The sequence below is a fragment of the Tachyglossus aculeatus genome, chromosome 1, assembly GCF_015852505.1.
Source record: "Tachyglossus aculeatus isolate mTacAcu1 chromosome 1, mTacAcu1.pri, whole genome shotgun sequence".
Lineage (NCBI taxonomy): Eukaryota > Metazoa > Chordata > Mammalia > Monotremata > Tachyglossidae > Tachyglossus > Tachyglossus aculeatus.
Window position 1 is genome coordinate 168882748 of NC_052066.1, and position 17583 is coordinate 168900330.

Sequence of the window (17583 nt, forward strand, 5' to 3'; positions counted from 1 at the left end):
TTATGAAATCAGACACAGTCCCTACCCCACATGGGACAAGCACTTTACCCTACCCCCACATTTTACAGATGTGGCCCAGGGAGGGTAAGTGACTTGCCCAATCAATCAATGGTATTTACTGAGCACTTGCAGTGTGCAGAACACTGTACCACGAGCTTTGGTAAGTGTAAAATCATAGAGGTGATAGACATGATCAAGGAATCAGGGATAGAGCCTTCTGACTCCGAATTTCATGCCTTTTCCACTAGGCTAGCTGCGTCCCCTGCTCTCTAGTTCTCCCACAGGCCAAGCATCGTTCTAAGTGCTGGGGTAGATACAAGGTAATCAGTTTGTCCGACGTGGGGCTCACACTCTAAATCTCCATTTTACTGATGAGGTAACTGAAGTACAGAGAAGTTGACTTGCCCAAAGTCACACAGCTGATGCGGCAGAACCGGAATTAGAACCCATGACCTCTGACTCCTAAGACCGGGCTCTTTCCTATGCGCCCTTGCCAAGTCCACCCTCTGGCCTGGAACTCCCTTCCCCTTGGAATATGACAGATCACCACTCTCACCTCTTTCAAAACCTTATTCAAATCCCATCTCCTCCGAGAGCCCTTCCCTAAGCACTCATTTCCACTTCTCCCTCTCTCTTCTGCATTCATTTATTCATTCATTCAATCGTATTTATTGAGCATTTACTGTGTGCAGAGCACTGTACTAAGCGCTTGGGAAGTACAAGTTGGCAACATATAGAGACAGTTCCTACCCAGCAACGGGCTCACGATCTAGAAGGGGGAGACAGACAACAAAACAAAACATGCGGACAGATTCTGCATCCCCTTGCACTCAGTGCTTCAGCACTTAGAACAGTGTTTTGCACACAGTAAGCACTTAATAAATGTCATCATTATTATTATTATCTGAATCCACCCTCAGACCCACTGCACTTAGGTCCCCATCCATAATTTATTTATTTATATTAATGTCTGCCTCCCCCTCTAGACTGTAAGCTTCTTGAAGGCAGGGAACACATGGCCCAACTCTGTTATATTGAATTCTCCCAAGTGCTTAGTACAGTGTTTTGCACGCAGTAAGCACTTGATAAATGTCAACCTACGAATCAAGCAAAAACTCCTCACTCTTGACTTCGAGGCTGTCCGTCACCTCAGCCCCTCCTACCTCACCTCCCTTCTCTCCTTCTCCAGCCCAGCCCACACCCTCCACTCCTCTGCCGCTAACCTCCTCACTGTGCCTCGTTCTCGCCTGTCCCGCCATCAACCCCCGGCCCACGTCCTTCCCCTGACCTGGAATGCCCTCCCTCTGCACATCCGCAAACCTAGCTCTCTTCCTCCCTTCAAAGCCCGAGAGCTCACCTCCTCCAGGAGGCCTTCCCAGACTGAGCCCCCTTTTTCCTCTCCTCCTCCCCATACCCTCCAGCCCTACCTTCTTCCCCTCCCCACAGTACTTGTAAATACTTGTACAGATTTATTACTCTATTTATTTTACTTGTACATATTTACTATTCCATTTATTTTGTTAATGATATGCATATAGCTATAATTCTATTTGTTCTGACGATTTTGACACCTGTCTACATGTTTTGTTGTCTGTCTCCCCCTCCTAGACCGTGAGCCCGTTGTTGGGTAGGGACCGTCTCTATATGTTGCCGACTTGTACTTCCCAAGTGCTTAGTACAGTGCTCTGCACACAGTAAGTGCTCAATAAATACGATTGATTGATTGATTCCATTCATGGATAGATTTTCTTTGTTTCTTCAGTCTCCAGATCTCCCTTAAAGGGGTGACCCATAGCTGAGCCAAGGAGATCTTCTTAACTGGGTGGTGGTGGGAAAGGGAGAAGGAGGCCCTGAGAGCAGGCAATAGAACCATAACCGTCGCACCAGTCTCACCTCGTTGACGTCTATCCTGTTCCTGTGCATATAGGCCCTGTCATTCACCTGCCCGCCTTCCACAAACTCCATTAGCAACACCCGCCTGGTTGACAGCTCCCAGTAGATGCGAGGAACCTGAAATGAGAGGAAAATTCTTAAGGCAGCCCCAGGGTGGCAGGGGAAGGGGGCTGGGTGTGCACATGGGAGAATCAATCTGCCACTTGTCTGCTGAGTGACCTTGGACAAGTCACTTAACTTCTCTGTGCCTCAGTTAACTCACCTGCAAAATGGGGATTAAGACTGTGCGTCCCATGTGGGACAACCTGGTTACCTTGTATCTACACCAGAGCTTAAAACAGTGCTTGGCACATAGTAAGCGCTTAACAAATACCATTATTATTATTATTATTATTATTATTATTATTAATCCAATCAATCACTGGTTTTGATTGAGTGCTTAATGTGTGCACAGCACTGTGCTAGGTGCTTGGGAGAGTACCCTAGCGTTGGTAGAAACGATCCATGTCCTTGAGGAGCATGAAACATGGGGAGCAGGAAAGGAGGCCCAGCAAGCTGGATCGCTGGGTGACCATGGATGGCACGAGGCTACTATCTCCAACATCTACTTCCAATCAATCGATCAATGTTACTTATTGAGCATTTATTGTGTGCAGAGCACTGTACTAAGTGCTTGGGAGAGTACAAATCAACAGAGTTGGTAGACACAGTTCTGGCCCACAACACAATGAATGTTCTAATAGCCGCTCTCCCATATGTCTGCTGTGTGACCTTGGTCAAGTCACTTGGTTTCCCACTTCTCTGTGTCTAAGTTACTTCATCTGTAAAATGAAGATTAAGACTGTGAGCCCCACATATGAAAGGGACTTTTCCCAGCCTGACTAGCTTGTATCCACCCCAGTGATTAGTACAGTGCTTGGCACAGAGTAAGCACTTCATTCATGCATTCATTCAACCGTATTTACTGAGTCCTTACTGTGTGCAGAGGACTGTACTAAGCACTTGGGAGAGTACGATACAACAATAAACTGACACATTTTCTGCCCACAATGACATTACAGTCTTGAAGCGGGGGACGACAGACTTTAATACACATAAATAATTTACAGATACGTACATAAGTGCTGTGGGGCTGGGAGGAGGGAAGAACAAAGGGAGCAAGTCAGGGTGACACAGAAGGGAGTGAGAAAAGAGGAAAGGGGGGCTTAGTCAGAGAAGGCCTCTTGGAGGAGATGTGACTTCAATAAGGCTTCGAAGTGAGGGGGGAGAGTAATTTTCTATTGGATTTGAGGAGGGCGGGTGTCCCAGGCCAGAGGCAGGATGCTTAACAGATAGGATTTTTTTTTAAAAAGGAGTTCCATTGGTAAAATAAACACAAAATAGCATCCACTCCTCCTTGAGTCCAGGAGGTCAATGAGACAATAATATGTGGGGTCATGGTACAAGAAGCACTTTGGGATGTGTCGGCACTATTCCAAAATTCTGGTACTACTATCCTCCTTTGCTTTGCTATTGCCTTTTGTAAACTATCCCTCAAGGTGAGTTTTGCCAAGTAAACTCAGGCCACGTGTATGAAGCTTGGAGAAAAGTAGCATACCAAGTATTTTCCTGTCTTTATAAACAATGGGACAGGTTTCCCTCCTTCAGCCTCACAACACTTATGTACCTATCTATAAACTAATCATTATAAATTATTTATATTAATGTCCATCTCCCCCTCTAGACTGTAAGCTCGTTGTGGTCAAGGAACGTGTCTACCAACTCCCTGTACTCTCCCAAGGACTTGGTATAGTGTTCTGCACACAGTAAGTGTTCCATAAATACTATCGAATGATCGATTTATCGATTTCAGTCAAATCGTCCCCTGTCGTTTGGAAACCCCAGTGCCACCGGCCTAGGCCCAGAGCCTGTGAAACAGAAAGTGAAACTCCAACAGCCTGGGTTCCCTGTGGGCATTGAGCAAATGGAAACGTGAAATCAAAAGCATCAGGGAGAAAGAGAAAATTAGAGGCTTGCGACTTTCCCCATTTTAATCAGTATTGTCAGGAACACAGATGTGGCTCTATTTTTTTCCTGTCTCTTTTCCCCGCACCGTTTCTCTTCAAATGCAACTACTTCCAGGCTGACAAGAAATATGTGTCTCTAGCTTCAGTCCCCGAGCCCTGAAATGACAGAACTAGCAAACCTGGGAAATAAGGGGGGTTTGTCATGGAAACTCGGGGAAGGTTCTAAATGCCTCTCGGTGAGCGGGACACTGAAATGCCTACAAAAGGTTCAAATTGCTCACTGTAACGCTGGGGGAAAATTGGCTTGCCAGGTGTACAGTAGGTCAAAGGGTCTATCCCACACTCAGTAGGGGGGTTGGCTGAGGCTGCCACTCTCTGCCAAACAAAATCCCTTTCCAAGCCAGGCTCCCTCCACCTCACCTCAAGCAAACAGAGGAAAGAAGAAAGAGAGAAATCCAACAGAGTGGGGTGAGGGTGAAGGTGCAAGAACAACTCTGATGGAGAACAGCAGGTGCATGTGCCGACGTTAGCTGACAGCAATGCTGCTTGGGTTCTAATCCCGACTCTGCCACTTGCCTGCTGTGTGAACTTGGGCAAGTCACTTAACTTCGCTGTGCCTCAGTTACCTCATCTGTAAAATGAGGATTAAGCCTGTGAGCCCCACAGGGATTCAGTGGCTGATTAGTCTGTATCTACCCCAGTGCTTAGAACAGTGCTTGGCACATAGTGAGCACTTAACAAATACCATCATTATTATTATTATTCCGAGTCAGGCTCCCAAGGGACAGAAACGGTACCTCGGGAATGGCCACCCGGTGCCCGGCTCACTTTAAACATATTAACGACACATAAATGCTGTGCGGTTGAAGGTGGGGTGAATATTATTAAAGTCCTAAACTGAGAGGACTCAAAATCAGGGCTCCTTTCAGGGTTTTCTTTACTCTGGCTTCTAGACTCTGAGGTTTGAAGACGTTTATATTCTATGTGTGGTCTGCTGACCTCTGGAGTCACAAACTACAAATACGGACCCAGACATCCCTAAGGAGCCTGGCTCCCTGGAGGGGTCCCCGTTAGGAACACTGGTTTCGGAGTCATTAGACCAGACCCTAGCCTCACTCTATTACTGACTTGCTGCAGGGCAGGAGCCCTTTGCCAACCTGGGCCTCAATTTCCTCCTCTGAGAAATGACTGGGTTTAAGAGAAGCAGCCTGGCCTAGGGGATTACTGCATGGGCCTGAGAGTCAGAATGACCTGGGTTCTAATCCCGGCTCTGCCACTTGTCTGCCGGATGACCTTGGGACAGTCATTTACTTCTCTGGGCCTCGGTTCCCTTATCTGTAAAATGGGAATTAAGACTCTGAGCCCTGTGTGAGACAGGGACTATGTCCAACCTGATTATCCTGTATTTACCTCAGTGCTTGGAACAGTGTCTGGCATATAGTAAGTGCTTAACAAATACCACAGTTATTATTATTATTATTGTTATTTTAATTTCCTGAGCTACAGAAGAAAGGTGTTCAATTGGTGGAGCATAACATCAGAGCTGTTCCTCCCTTTGCCTAGTCAGTGGGGACATGTCTGCCTCAGAAAAACTGAAAGATCCTGCAGCATGTCCATCTCTTAATGCAACAAGCCTGATTTGACTCAGGGTGTTCACCAACGTACCTCCACCCCATCCCCCCGGCCCTACCTCCTTCCCTCCCCACAGCACTTGTATATATATTTGTACAGATTTTTCACTCTATTCTACTTGTACATATTTACTATTCTATTTATTTTGTTAATGATGTGCGTATAGCTTTAATTCTATTTGTTCTGACGATTCTGACACCTGTCTACATGTCTTGTTTCGTTGTCTGTCTCCCCCTTCTAGACTGTGAGCCCGCTGTTGGGTAGGGACCGTCTCTATATGTTGCCAACTTGTACTTCCCAAGCGCTTAGTACAGTGCTCTGCACACAGTAAGCGTTCAATAAATACAATTGAATGAATGAGTATATATTTGTACAGATTTTTTACTCTATTTTACTTGTACATATTTACTATTCTATTTATTTTGTTAATAATGTACATATAGCTTTAATTCTATTTGTTCTGTCTCCCCCTTCTAGACTGTGAACCCGTTGTTGGGTAGGGACCATTTCTCTATGTTGCCAACTTGTACTTCCCAAGCGCTTAGTACAGTGTTCTGCACATGGTAAGCACTCAATAAATACGACTGAATGAATGAATGAATGAGTCAGTTCTCCTTCTGCTACTTACCCTTCCTCATCTCCTGCTTTAACCCAGCCCACATGATTCGCTCCTCTAGAGCCAACCTACTCACTGTACTACTACTACTACTAATAATGGCATTTATTAAGTGCTTACGATGTGCAAAGCAATGTTCTAAGCGCTAAGCACTGTTCTACGCACTGTACTTCGATCTCATCGTCAACCCCTTGCTCACATCCTCTCTCTGGCCTGCAGCTTCTTCCCCCTCGATAAACACGAGACCAACGTTCTCTCCACCTTCAAAGCCCTACTAAAATGATCTCTTCTCCGGGAAGCGTTCCCTGACTAACCCCTCATTTCCCCACATTTGCACTTCGATCTATAACCCTTGAGGACCCTGATACTCATCCCACCCCCATCTTGACATCTCCCACCCCCAGTACAAGGTAAGGTCCTTGAGGGCACGGGTCGTGTCTACCAACTCTGTCATACCGGACTCTTCCACATGCTTAGCACAGTGTTCTGCAAACGGTAAGCGCGCATACCACACTGGTTGATTCATGGATTGTGTGGTGATTCACTTCAGTAGGTTGGGCTTGAGGAGAAAGGGAGCGGTTATTTATTGTCAGTGTTATTTATTGAGCACCTACTATGTGCAGAGCACTGTACTAAGCACTTGGGAATGTACAATACAAGACCCTGAGTACAGTACAATTCGGTGCAGTTCAAGAGGCTGAATCCTCGTGGAGACCTTCTGCCTGTCCCAGGGACATATAACAAACCGCTGCTGTCCTGCAGAGAAGCAGAGATAGTCTCACTGTCTACATGATGTTGGTGGTGCCCAGGGGGTTCCTGAGTAAGACATGGTGAGGGCACTCCCACTTGGTTCTGCCAACTGCTAACTGGGTACTTAGTAGACAGATTTTCCCATTAAGGGTCAGGGATCCCAAAGCAGCATGGCCTAGTGGGTAGAACAGGGGTTTGGAAGTCAGGAGAACCTGGGTTCTAATCGCAGCCCTGCCACTTGTCTGCTATGTGACCTTGGGCGAGTCACTTCACTTCTCTGTGCCTCAGTTAACTCATCTGTAAAACGGGGATTAAGATTCTGAGCCCCATGTGAGACATGGACTGTGTCCAATCTGAGTATCTTGTATGTGCTCCAGCATTAAGTAAAGTGCCTCGCACATTAGTAAGTACTTAAAGTCAAAAAAAAATTCAGATTCTAAGGAAACATTTTCTGGTGCAGACACATCTGGTGTTGACTTTAAGGGCCCTAGCACCCGCTCTGTAGAAGCTGATGGGACCAGAAGGGGAAGCAACGGGAAACAGCAGAGGCCTGTTAATTAATAATAATAATTTTGGCATTTGTTAAGCACTTACTACGTGCCAAGCACTGTTCTAAGCACTGGGGGAGATACAAGGTAATCAGGATGTCCCAGGTGGTGCTCACAATCTTAATCCCCATTTTCCAGATGAGGTAACTGAGGCACAGAGAAGTTAAGTGACTTGCCCAAAGTCACACAGCTGATAAGTGGCAGAGCTGGGATTAGAACCCATGACCTTCATGGGAAAATCTCCCAAGCCCGTGCTCCTTCCACTGAGCCATGCTGTTCTACTCCCAGCTCCACCATTTATCTGCTGTGTGACCTGGAACAAGGAATTTAACTTCTCTGTGCTGAGGTTCCCTCATCTGCAAAATGGGGATTTAATACTTGTTCTCCCTCCTACCTACACTAGAAGCACCATGTGGAACCTGATGAACTTGTATCTATCGGAACACTTAGGACAGTGCTTGGCACATAGCACTTAACAAATTGCTACATACAGTTGATATGGATCGACAGCACTAAAGTTCCAGCCTGAAGCTACGCTTCATAACATCTTTCAGAGCAGAACAAACAGGCTAGGGGCCATCGGATAGCAGAGCTGGAGATGGAGAAGTAGCACTGCATTCTACTTAGGTGGCCCAAACTAAGCAATTCCCCATCCTACCAGGTCAAAGTCCGGCTGCATCTTCAACCGCGTCCATAGCAAAGAAATCTGGACCAACACCTCGAACCAAATTAGCACTCTGCCTCTCAAGTGGATTTGGCCTTCAGCTGCAAAAGTTAATATTTTCCAGGCAGACTTGGCTCTTCCTTTGCAGCCTGATGGATATCTGCTGGTGGTCCACACTAACTCACATATCTGGATTTTTCCAATCGAGAGTCACATTTATTTAAACCACCTGTTCCTTGGAATTTATTTTACCTTGAAAGTTGTAAATTGAGAATTTTCAGTATTTTGTACTGTGCGCATCTCCTCACTCTTCAAAAGCTTCCAGTGGCTGGCTATCCACCTCCGCATCACGCAGAAACTCCTCGCCATCAGCTTTAATGCACTTAATCAGCTCACGCCCCACCACCTCTTCTCGCTCCTCTCCCACGACAACCCGGCCCACACGCTTCACTCCTCTAACACCAACCTACACATTGTGCCTCGCTTTCACATCTCGCCATTGACCTCCTGCTCACACTCTCCCGCCCACCTGGACTTCCTCCCTCTTCACATTCATCAGACTGCTAATCTCCCCCATCTTCAAAGCCCTATTAAAATCACCCCACTTCCGAGAAGCCTTCCCGGACTAACCTCTCATCTCCCCATCCTATTTCCCCTCCCTATTCATTCATTCATTCAATCGTATTTATTGAGCGCTTACTGTGTGCACAGCACTATACTAAGCGCTTGGGAAGTATAAGTCGGCAACACATAGAGACGGTCCCTACCCAACAGTGGGCTCACAGTCTAGAAGGGGGAGACAGACAACAAAACAAAACATATTAACAAAATAAAATAAATAGAATAAATATGTACAAATTAAATAAATAAATGGAGTAATAAATACGCACAAACATATATACATATATACAGGTGCTGTGGGGAGGGGCAAGAGATAAGATGGGGGGAATGGGGAGGGGGAGAAGGGGGACATGCATTTGAGTTCAAAATCTCTAAACATATATAAAAATTTCCCTCTAAACCATCCTCCCAGCCCCAATCCTTCAAGCCCTGGCCCCCACATCACTTAAATGCATATCTTTATAGTCAGTTGTTTCCTTTACCTGAAATGTATTTGAATGTCTGACTTCCCTGGCTAGATGATAAGCTCCTTGAAAGCAGGGATCGTTTCTACTTACTCTATCATACTCACCCAAGTTCTTAGTAGAGTGCCACACACCCAGTAAGCGCTCAATAAATACCGTTGACTGATGTTTTAGAATATGCATATGGCACACAAATCATCCAGATTTTACCCATAAAATCTGGATTTTTCCTTCTGTCGTGGCAGGATCAACAGTTCTCAGACTCTCTTGTAATCCCTATTCCCTTCAGTTTTCATAGCTCACTTTTGCCTCTTCTTTGTCTCCAGCCTCTATCCATTTTTACTCCTGCTTTTTCCCCACATCCTTGTCCTGGCTGTTCCACTACGCTGACCCACCCAGCCCCCCAGGCACGGTTAATTTCTATTCAGAGCTTGTCCTTGACTCAAGATTTAAAACGCTCAGTTAGGGCGGTTATTAAAGCCCCACACAAGCATTCAAAGATGCCTCACTCACCGAGAGGTAAACTCTCTGCTACAGCTTAATTACTCACAGATGTTTTGATGTGATGACAGTATATAAAAACAATTTATCTCTGGCTTTAAGAGCTCAACTGGGTTCACAGCACAAAATTCACATCCCACTTATAATGTGTTCAGGCAAAATTAATTACACAGGAGCCCAATTCTCCTATTGTCTTAGTGGAGATATGCACATCTCGTCAACAGCAGGTCAAATCAGAAGATTAATTATTTATCCATTTGGCACGCACGTATTACTATTGCTGTTATTACTACATTTTTCAATTTGGTGACAGCATTTTAACCCTGATGGCGTATGATTGGTTGTTCCCATAGGGACTGACTGCAGAGGGGCATGGCTCTCTTGTCTCGTAGTTACGGCTCTGATGGGCATCCTGTCCGTAGGTGTGTTTGTCGGGGGGCGTTTAACAGAACTGATGGTGGCTTCTAGCCCCCTCCCACATTGTCCGGCCCATTCCTCTTAACATGGGTGGCTGTGGGAAGCCCCCAGCCCTGCCTGCAATGACAGTAAATGAAATGAAATGACAGTGATGATGATGATAATATTAATAATAATAATAATAATGATGATGATGATGATGATGATGATGATGATGGATGTTTGTTATGCATTAAGCACTGCACTAAAGGGCTGGGATAGACAGAAGTTAATAAGGTCAGGTTCACTCGCTTTTCCACCCAAAGCTCACAGTCTAAGAGAGAGGGAGAGTCGGTATTTCCCCACCATTCTTCAGATGAGGAAACTGAGGCACAGGGACATTAAGTGACTTGTCCAAGGGTGCAGAGTGGGCAAGTGGCGGAGCTGGGATTAAGAACCCAGGTCCTCTGACTCTCAGCTTTGTGTTCTTTCTGCCACTCTAGGCCACACTCACAGTGGGATAGTGGAAGGCCAACTGATGAAAATGGAAGTTGGAGGAAAGAAGGCTCATTGAGAGAGGAAAGAGTAGGGATTAAAAGTTATACCCAGATAGGCATACACACACACTCAGACACCCATATACACCAACACAAACACATCGACACAGACCCACACAACCATCTTGTGGAGTTGACACAGTTGCTTGAGGCACTCGGCTCCCAAGACTGAAAACCCGCCTTTTTTGTCTTGAGGAGGATGAAGCTAGCACGACTGGTGGTGAGATGACCATTCATTCATTCATTCAATCGTATTTACTGAGTTCTTACTGCGTGCAGCACTGTACTAAGCGCTTGGGAAGTACAAGTCGGCAACATATAGAGACGGTCCCTATCCAACAATCGGCTCCCAGTCTAGAAGGGGGAGACAAACTAAACAAAACACGTAGACAATTCGTCTCTCCTCCCTGATTTCCCAAAAGGGTAGCTCAACTGCCCTTTTGGTTCCCTTTGATTCCGCTAGCTTCTCAGTCCCAGGGAGGGTGAGGAGGGAAAGGGACCTGAAAAGAATGCCTGAGGGGGTTAGAATCTAGTCAAAGTGACTGGCCCAGGAAGAATAATCTGCCTTGGCCTGTTCCGCTCCATGGTCTTCCTCTCCAAAGACACCTGGCAAAGAGTGCCACCCTACACGGGGGTAAGTGGAAGTTAGCACCACTGCAGAAGTCTTTAACCACTTCCAAGCTGAGCGGGAGAAAGAGTCAGGCTTCTGCTAATGCAGTTGCGCTGTACTCTCCCAAGCACTTAATACACTGCTCTCCACACAATAAGTGCTCAATAAATATCACTGATTGATTATTTGTGATTAATTGATTGATTCTGGGTGCAGGACCTGGCAACCATCTTCTCCAACCCCACTTCTTTGTGCCTTAGTTAACATCTGAAAAACAGGGATTAAGACCATGAGCCCCATGTGGTACAGGAACTGTGTCCAACCCGATTAGCTTGTATCTACCTCAACATTTAGTACAGCGTCACGTACATAGTAAGCGCTTAACAAATACCACACAAAAAAAAAAAAAGAAACCTGGAAGGAATAACCAGCCCCTTCGCTAGCAGAAACCAAAGACCAAATGGACCATGGAAAGCCCACTCCCTCCGGTCCCTTCTGAGTGGGGAAATCAGCCGAACTCTTTCCTGGACTGTCTCCGATAGAAGTTTCTGTTCCTTGGGAAAGTGATGGCTTAAGAATAATTTCCACCAGTGTAGCTTTTGGACCATGAACATCACTATAGATCAGGAGCCCTTCCTCCACACTGATAACAGTAATGGTGACAATACCATCTTCCATGTATCTAGATGACCTACAAAGTGCTTCATCCATCCTCTTCATCCCTGAGACCTCCATTTCACAGTTGAGGAAACTGAAGGGGCGGAGGGATTTCCACCTTCCCAAAGAATCAGGGGAAGTTCCAGAACTGGAACCCAAGTCTCCCAACACCCAGAGCTCTTTCCAATAGATTGTGTTGGAAATTCGTTCTCTGCCCAGGTCTTACCTTGAGGAAATCAAAGCGCTTAAGCATTTGAGCCACTTTCTCTGCATTTTTCCCTTCCTTGAGGAAGTCCAACTCCAAGGGCAAATTCTTCTTGGCTTCATCTACCAACCACATGAATTCAAAGTCCGGGAACAGCTGCTTCACAACCAGAAGGAGCACCTAAAATCCAACAGTCAGTCAGTCTCACCCAACAAACAGTACTAAAGAGACCCCTCACTCCCCTCTCCTCAAATACCCTGTGCCACCGGGATTTCTTTAGAACTAATAAGTAAATAATCACAGAGACCACTTTTACCATGCTCTTTAGTTCTGCTTCATTTGGCGCTGTCCCTGGACAGTAAATAATATGGTCAAGTAATTAAAAAATGAATCCACGTATTTTCATGTAAATTGTTTTCACTGCTGCTGTTCCATTTTTTGCCCTGAAACTTGGGGAGTTTGGATCTCAGACCAAGGTTTAGAATACCCTATTTGCATTACCCATGAGGGTAGTACGGGATATATAGCAGGTTAGGCTAACATTAGTTAGGCTAACCGTAAAGAGGAAGCCCACTCACTGAGGATACTGTCAGCATAAGGTGATCAAGAACAATCCCGGGCAAGGGGAGGTTACCCATAACCCTGGAACAGAGGAGAAAATAAGTACTATAGGCTTGTAAGACTCGGAATCTTCGCCTGAGAAATGAGAAAAACATGGAGGCTGTCTAGGATCAGTACTCACAGAGGAGCAAAACCTAACAAGACGGAATTGAGCAGAAAAAGTCCCGTGAAGGGACTTTGGATGAAAACAGGCAACAAAATTCCACTATGTATTCCTCACTTTGCTATACCTCATTCTAACCTCAGTAGACTTGCAGAAAGGTCAGAGAAAAGTAGAGTTCAATCGTATTTATTCAATTGTATTTGTTGAGCATTTACCATGTGCAAAGCACTGTATTAAGTGCTTGGGAGAGTACAATATAACAACAGACAGAAACATTGCTGCCCAAAATGAGCTCACAGTCTAGAGGGGGAGACAGACATCACTGTTTTAGGGTTGTCCGGAATTAGGCAACTGGGGAGGGAGGATGGCAAGGTGATCACTGGCAGCCCTGGCAACCATCAGGAAAAGAGAAGCACATGACACCCCACACGCCATCTTGTATGATCTTAGAGCATTTCTCTGAGAGGGACCTCTGATACTCTCCACTTTTTTTTTCTAGTATTTGTAGATCACGTACTATGTGCCAGGCACTGTACTAAGCACTGGAGTAGATACAAACTAATCAGGTTAGACACAGTCCCACATGGGGGCTCACAATCTAAAACCCCATGTTACAGATGGGGTAACTGAGACACAGAAAACTAAAGTGATTTGCCCAAGGCCACAGAGCAGACAACTGCCAGAGCAACTTGCTCCAGAGCCTTTGCTCTGCCCTTTCCAGATCCATATGGATTCTATTGCCACGTCTGAGCTGTGGAACTCAGGGTGAAATTTCTTTAAAGAACAGATTAAAAATTATCTAGTGTCGTATTGGCCCTGAACAGGAAACAGCCCAGCTCAATCATTCAATCAATGGTATTTACTGACTGCATTCTACGTGCAGAGCAATGTAGTAAGTACTCAGGAGAGTACAATACAACAGAGTTAGTGGGACACTTTCCCTCCCCATAATAAGCTGACAGTCTAGAGGAGGACAAGGGAGTCTGTTGTAAAACCAGGGAAGAGGACAGCCAGCCTGATGACCAATACTTCCTGGCTCCTTGTGGGCAGGGAACATGTCTACCTGTTCTATTTCATTGTATTCTCCCAAATAAATACCACTGACTGATTCTGTTCCCCTTCACTGTTAGCTTCTTAAGATCCAGCTCAGCACAGTTGGGTTTGAATTTTCAACACAGAAAGCTCCAAACTGAGACATCAATTCTGCTGATTTCATTTTTCTTTTCTCAGTAAAATTCTTCTAGGAGGTAAGCAGCCTAAACCTGAACTTGTCACTTGGCTTGTGGACATGTAGCTCACATCTCTTTTCAGAAGAATCCTCCTATTATTATTAATGTTGTTGCCATTATTATTATTATTACTATTGTTAATATATTCGTTAAGCGCTTATGAACTGTCCTAAATCCTGGGATAAGATACAAGTTAATCAGGTCAGACACTGTCCCTGACCAACATGGGTTTCACAGTCTAAGCAGGAGGAAGACAAAACACTGATTCCTCATTTTACAGATGAGGAAATTCAGGCACAGAGAAGTTAAGTGACTTGCCCAAGGTCACACAGGAGGCAACTGGCTGAGCCAGGATTAGAACCTGTGTCTTCTGATTCCCAGGCCTGTGCCCATTCCACAAAGCCATGCTGCTCCTTATGGATTGGGGCAATTATCAATTTTGTCCTGCTCTGTCCTGAGGTCTAAATCATTTCAAATTGGTGTCAACTCAATAGAAAGTGACCCAGGAACTGAGTAACCTTTCCCATGCTAGTGGATTCTGGGCAGTGTCTGAGGTGGAGAAGATGACAAAACTGTTTGGGTTTTTTGGTTTCTGAATATTCAGTGGAACTGGATCCACTTCTGCAGTCTGCAGCAGAACAGAAGAGTGAAGAAAGTGGTGAAGAAAGATTCTGCTGTCAGAATTCTGAGCTGTCCTGAATAGGGGATGTGTTTTCACCCCGGGAAATCCCAGAAACCTTAGGCTGGATGGGAAGGGGCTGGCCAACCTGTCCTTGCTGGTTCTCCCTTCTAATCCATCATCATCATCATCATCATCATCATCATCATCAACATGATATTTGTTAAGCACTTACTATACACCAAGCACTGTAATCAATCAATCAATCAATCGTGTTTACTGAGAGCTATGTGCAGAGCACTGAACTAAGCACTTGGGAGAGTACAGCAGAGTTGGTAAACACATTCCCTGTTCACAATGAGCTTACAGTCCAGAGAGGCAGACATACATTACTATAAATGGAAAAATCAGGGATATTTACCTAAGTGCTGTGGGGCTGAGGGAGGGGTGAATAAAGGGTGCAAATCCAAATGCAAGAGTGATGCAGAAGGGAGTGGGAGAAGAGGAAATGAGGGCTTAGTCAGGGAAGGCCTCTTGGGGAAGATGTGATTTTAATAAGATTTTGATGATGGGGAGAGTGATCGTCTGTAGGATATAAACAGGGAGGGTGTTCCTGGCCAGAGGTAGGGTATGGGTGAGAGGTCAGCAGCGAGATAGAGGAGAACAAAGTATGGTGATTAAGATGGCATTGGAAGAGTGAAGTGTGCGGGCTGGGTTGTAGCAGGAAATCAGGGAGGTAAGGTAGGAGGGGGCAAGCTAATTGACTGTTTTAAAGCCTATGGTAAGGAGTTTCTATTTGATGCCAAGGTGGGTGGGCAACAATCGGAGGTTGAGGAGTGAGGAAACGGACAGAAGGGTCTTGTAGACAAATGGCTGTCTTAAGAGCTGGAGCAAAAAAAAGATAATCAGCTCCCACATGGAGCTCACCGTCCAAGAAGGAGGGAGAACAGGTATTTTTCAGTTGAAGGAACTGAGGCACAGAAGTGTTAAGTGACTTCCCCCAGTCACACAGCAGACAAGTGGCAGAGCTGGGATTAGAACCCAGGTCCTCTGACTCCCAGGCCTGGGCTCTTTCATTCATTCATTCATTCATTCATATTTATTGAGCACTTACTGTGTGCACAGCACTGTACTAAGTGATTGGGAAGTACAAGTTGGCAACATATAGAGATGGTCCCTACCCAACAACGGGCTCACAGTCTAGAAAGGGGAGACAGACGACAAAACAAAACATGTAGACAGGTGTCTCCTTCCATTAGGCCACACTGCTTCCCTAATCCTTGGGCCAGATTAGGATCTGACAGTCATACAGAACTTGCTTTGACAGGGAGGACGAAACCATGGAAGTCACCATCCTTTCGCCTGTCTTGTGGCCCCATAGCCAACGTCATCCCCGATTCCGAATACAGTTGACCTTCAGTTCCAACACGAAGCTGAAGATCGTGTCCATGGGAGGGAGAACACTTTGCACCCCTACGCGCTGTATCCACAAAAATACTATAGACAGGATGTCTCGGTATACATGATGTTGTGCTAACGGCCGTCTCAAATGAATTAACAGTTTCATACTCTAAGCTAAGACAGACCCAGGCCCATAAATGCAGTAGGTAGAGGTGTTTATCTAGAAACAGAAAAGGAGCAAAATATAGAGCACTTATTTGTTGGGCCGTTTTGTTATTTTGGTGTCATTCTGTCCCTGCTTCAATTATCGGGGACAATGAGAAGGCTATTGATACAGTATTGCAGAATCATGATGATGAGGGTGATAATGCGAAGTCATTGAAAGTCCCTACCGCCCTTCCCCCTACTGCAGCTGTCCCTCCTAAAGCGTCCTGCGTAATTGTCTGACCCCGTCGTCTGATAGCCAGGCCCAGCGCTGCAGAGCGGGCTTAGAGACGGCTGCTCTGTATGCCGTGCACACCCCAAACTGCCTGCAATTTCTAAAGAAAAGGCTGGGATGCTTATCTCGGGGAACACAAGATGCCAAATCACTGTTATTATTATTATTATTGCTGTTGTTGTTGTTATTGCTATTGTCCATACTGCCATTATCTTCAGCGAGCCCAGGGGCGTATGCTGGGAGCTGTAAGATCCTCTCTGTCCTAGGCCCCCAGCCCCTGAGTGACAAAGCTGGCAGAGGACAGGCTTTGACCCCACCAGAGGTCATCCTGGTTTCACCCAAGGAAACACCAAAAATGCCCCAAATAAAAATCAGCATCCTGGGATGGTGGGGACTCCTCTCCTGCCACTGGAAGGTTTTGAGGAAGAATTGGATTTTGAAGAGAATGGGATCATATTGAAGATGGACAGTTCGAGGTCAAAAATGCCAAAATTCCTCAATAACAGAGCCATTCTGAGGACTTGAGCCAAGCAACATCCCTAAATATTCACCCCATCCCCCTTTCCATTCCACAATTCCAGGTTCAGTCTGTGTAAAATATGCAGGCAGATCCCAGTGACAGTCAAGAGGGCAAAAATACCTTTCCCGGTTCGGGATCCCAGTATTCCTGGCCTACCCTCTGGAAGGCTGCCATTCTCACCCCAGCTGTGATGGGAGACGAGGATTGCTCAAGGTTTGTACTAAGGACTTTCCCAGATGCTATTACTGCACAGCAAGTTGGGCCACAGATACATTTACCTCCACAGATGAATTGCATGGAATTATGCATCTGTTCCTGTCTCAGTCAATCAATGGTATTTATTGATCATTTACTGTGTGCTGAGCGTCTTACCGAACACTTGGGAGAATACAGTACAACTGAGTTGGTAGACACATTCCCTGCCCACAATGAGCTAACAGTCTAGAGGGGGAGGCAGACATTAAAATAAATAAATCATTGTTGTCAGTGTTATTTCAAACCATTCTTCCCATCTCTGAATCTGAGTCTGCT

General features: G+C 45.7%; 1 protein-coding gene across 4 annotated transcripts in view; it reads right to left on the bottom strand.

Moving 5' to 3' along the window:
* ADCK1 (aarF domain containing kinase 1) overlaps nt 1-17583 on the bottom strand; it is a 151035-nt gene that overhangs the window by 38691 nt on the left and 94761 nt on the right. For 3 of the 4 annotated variants that reach the window (XM_038744017.1, XM_038744034.1, XM_038744008.1), the window contains 2 exons: nt 12142-12300; nt 1894-2010 (listed from right to left, as the gene is read on the bottom strand). In XM_038744017.1, the coding sequence (XP_038599945.1) occupies nt 1894-2010; nt 12142-12300 (276 nt within the window). The remainder of the gene's footprint in view (nt 1-1893; nt 2011-12141; nt 12301-17583) is intronic. The other variant, XM_038744025.1, reaches the window with a different exon arrangement.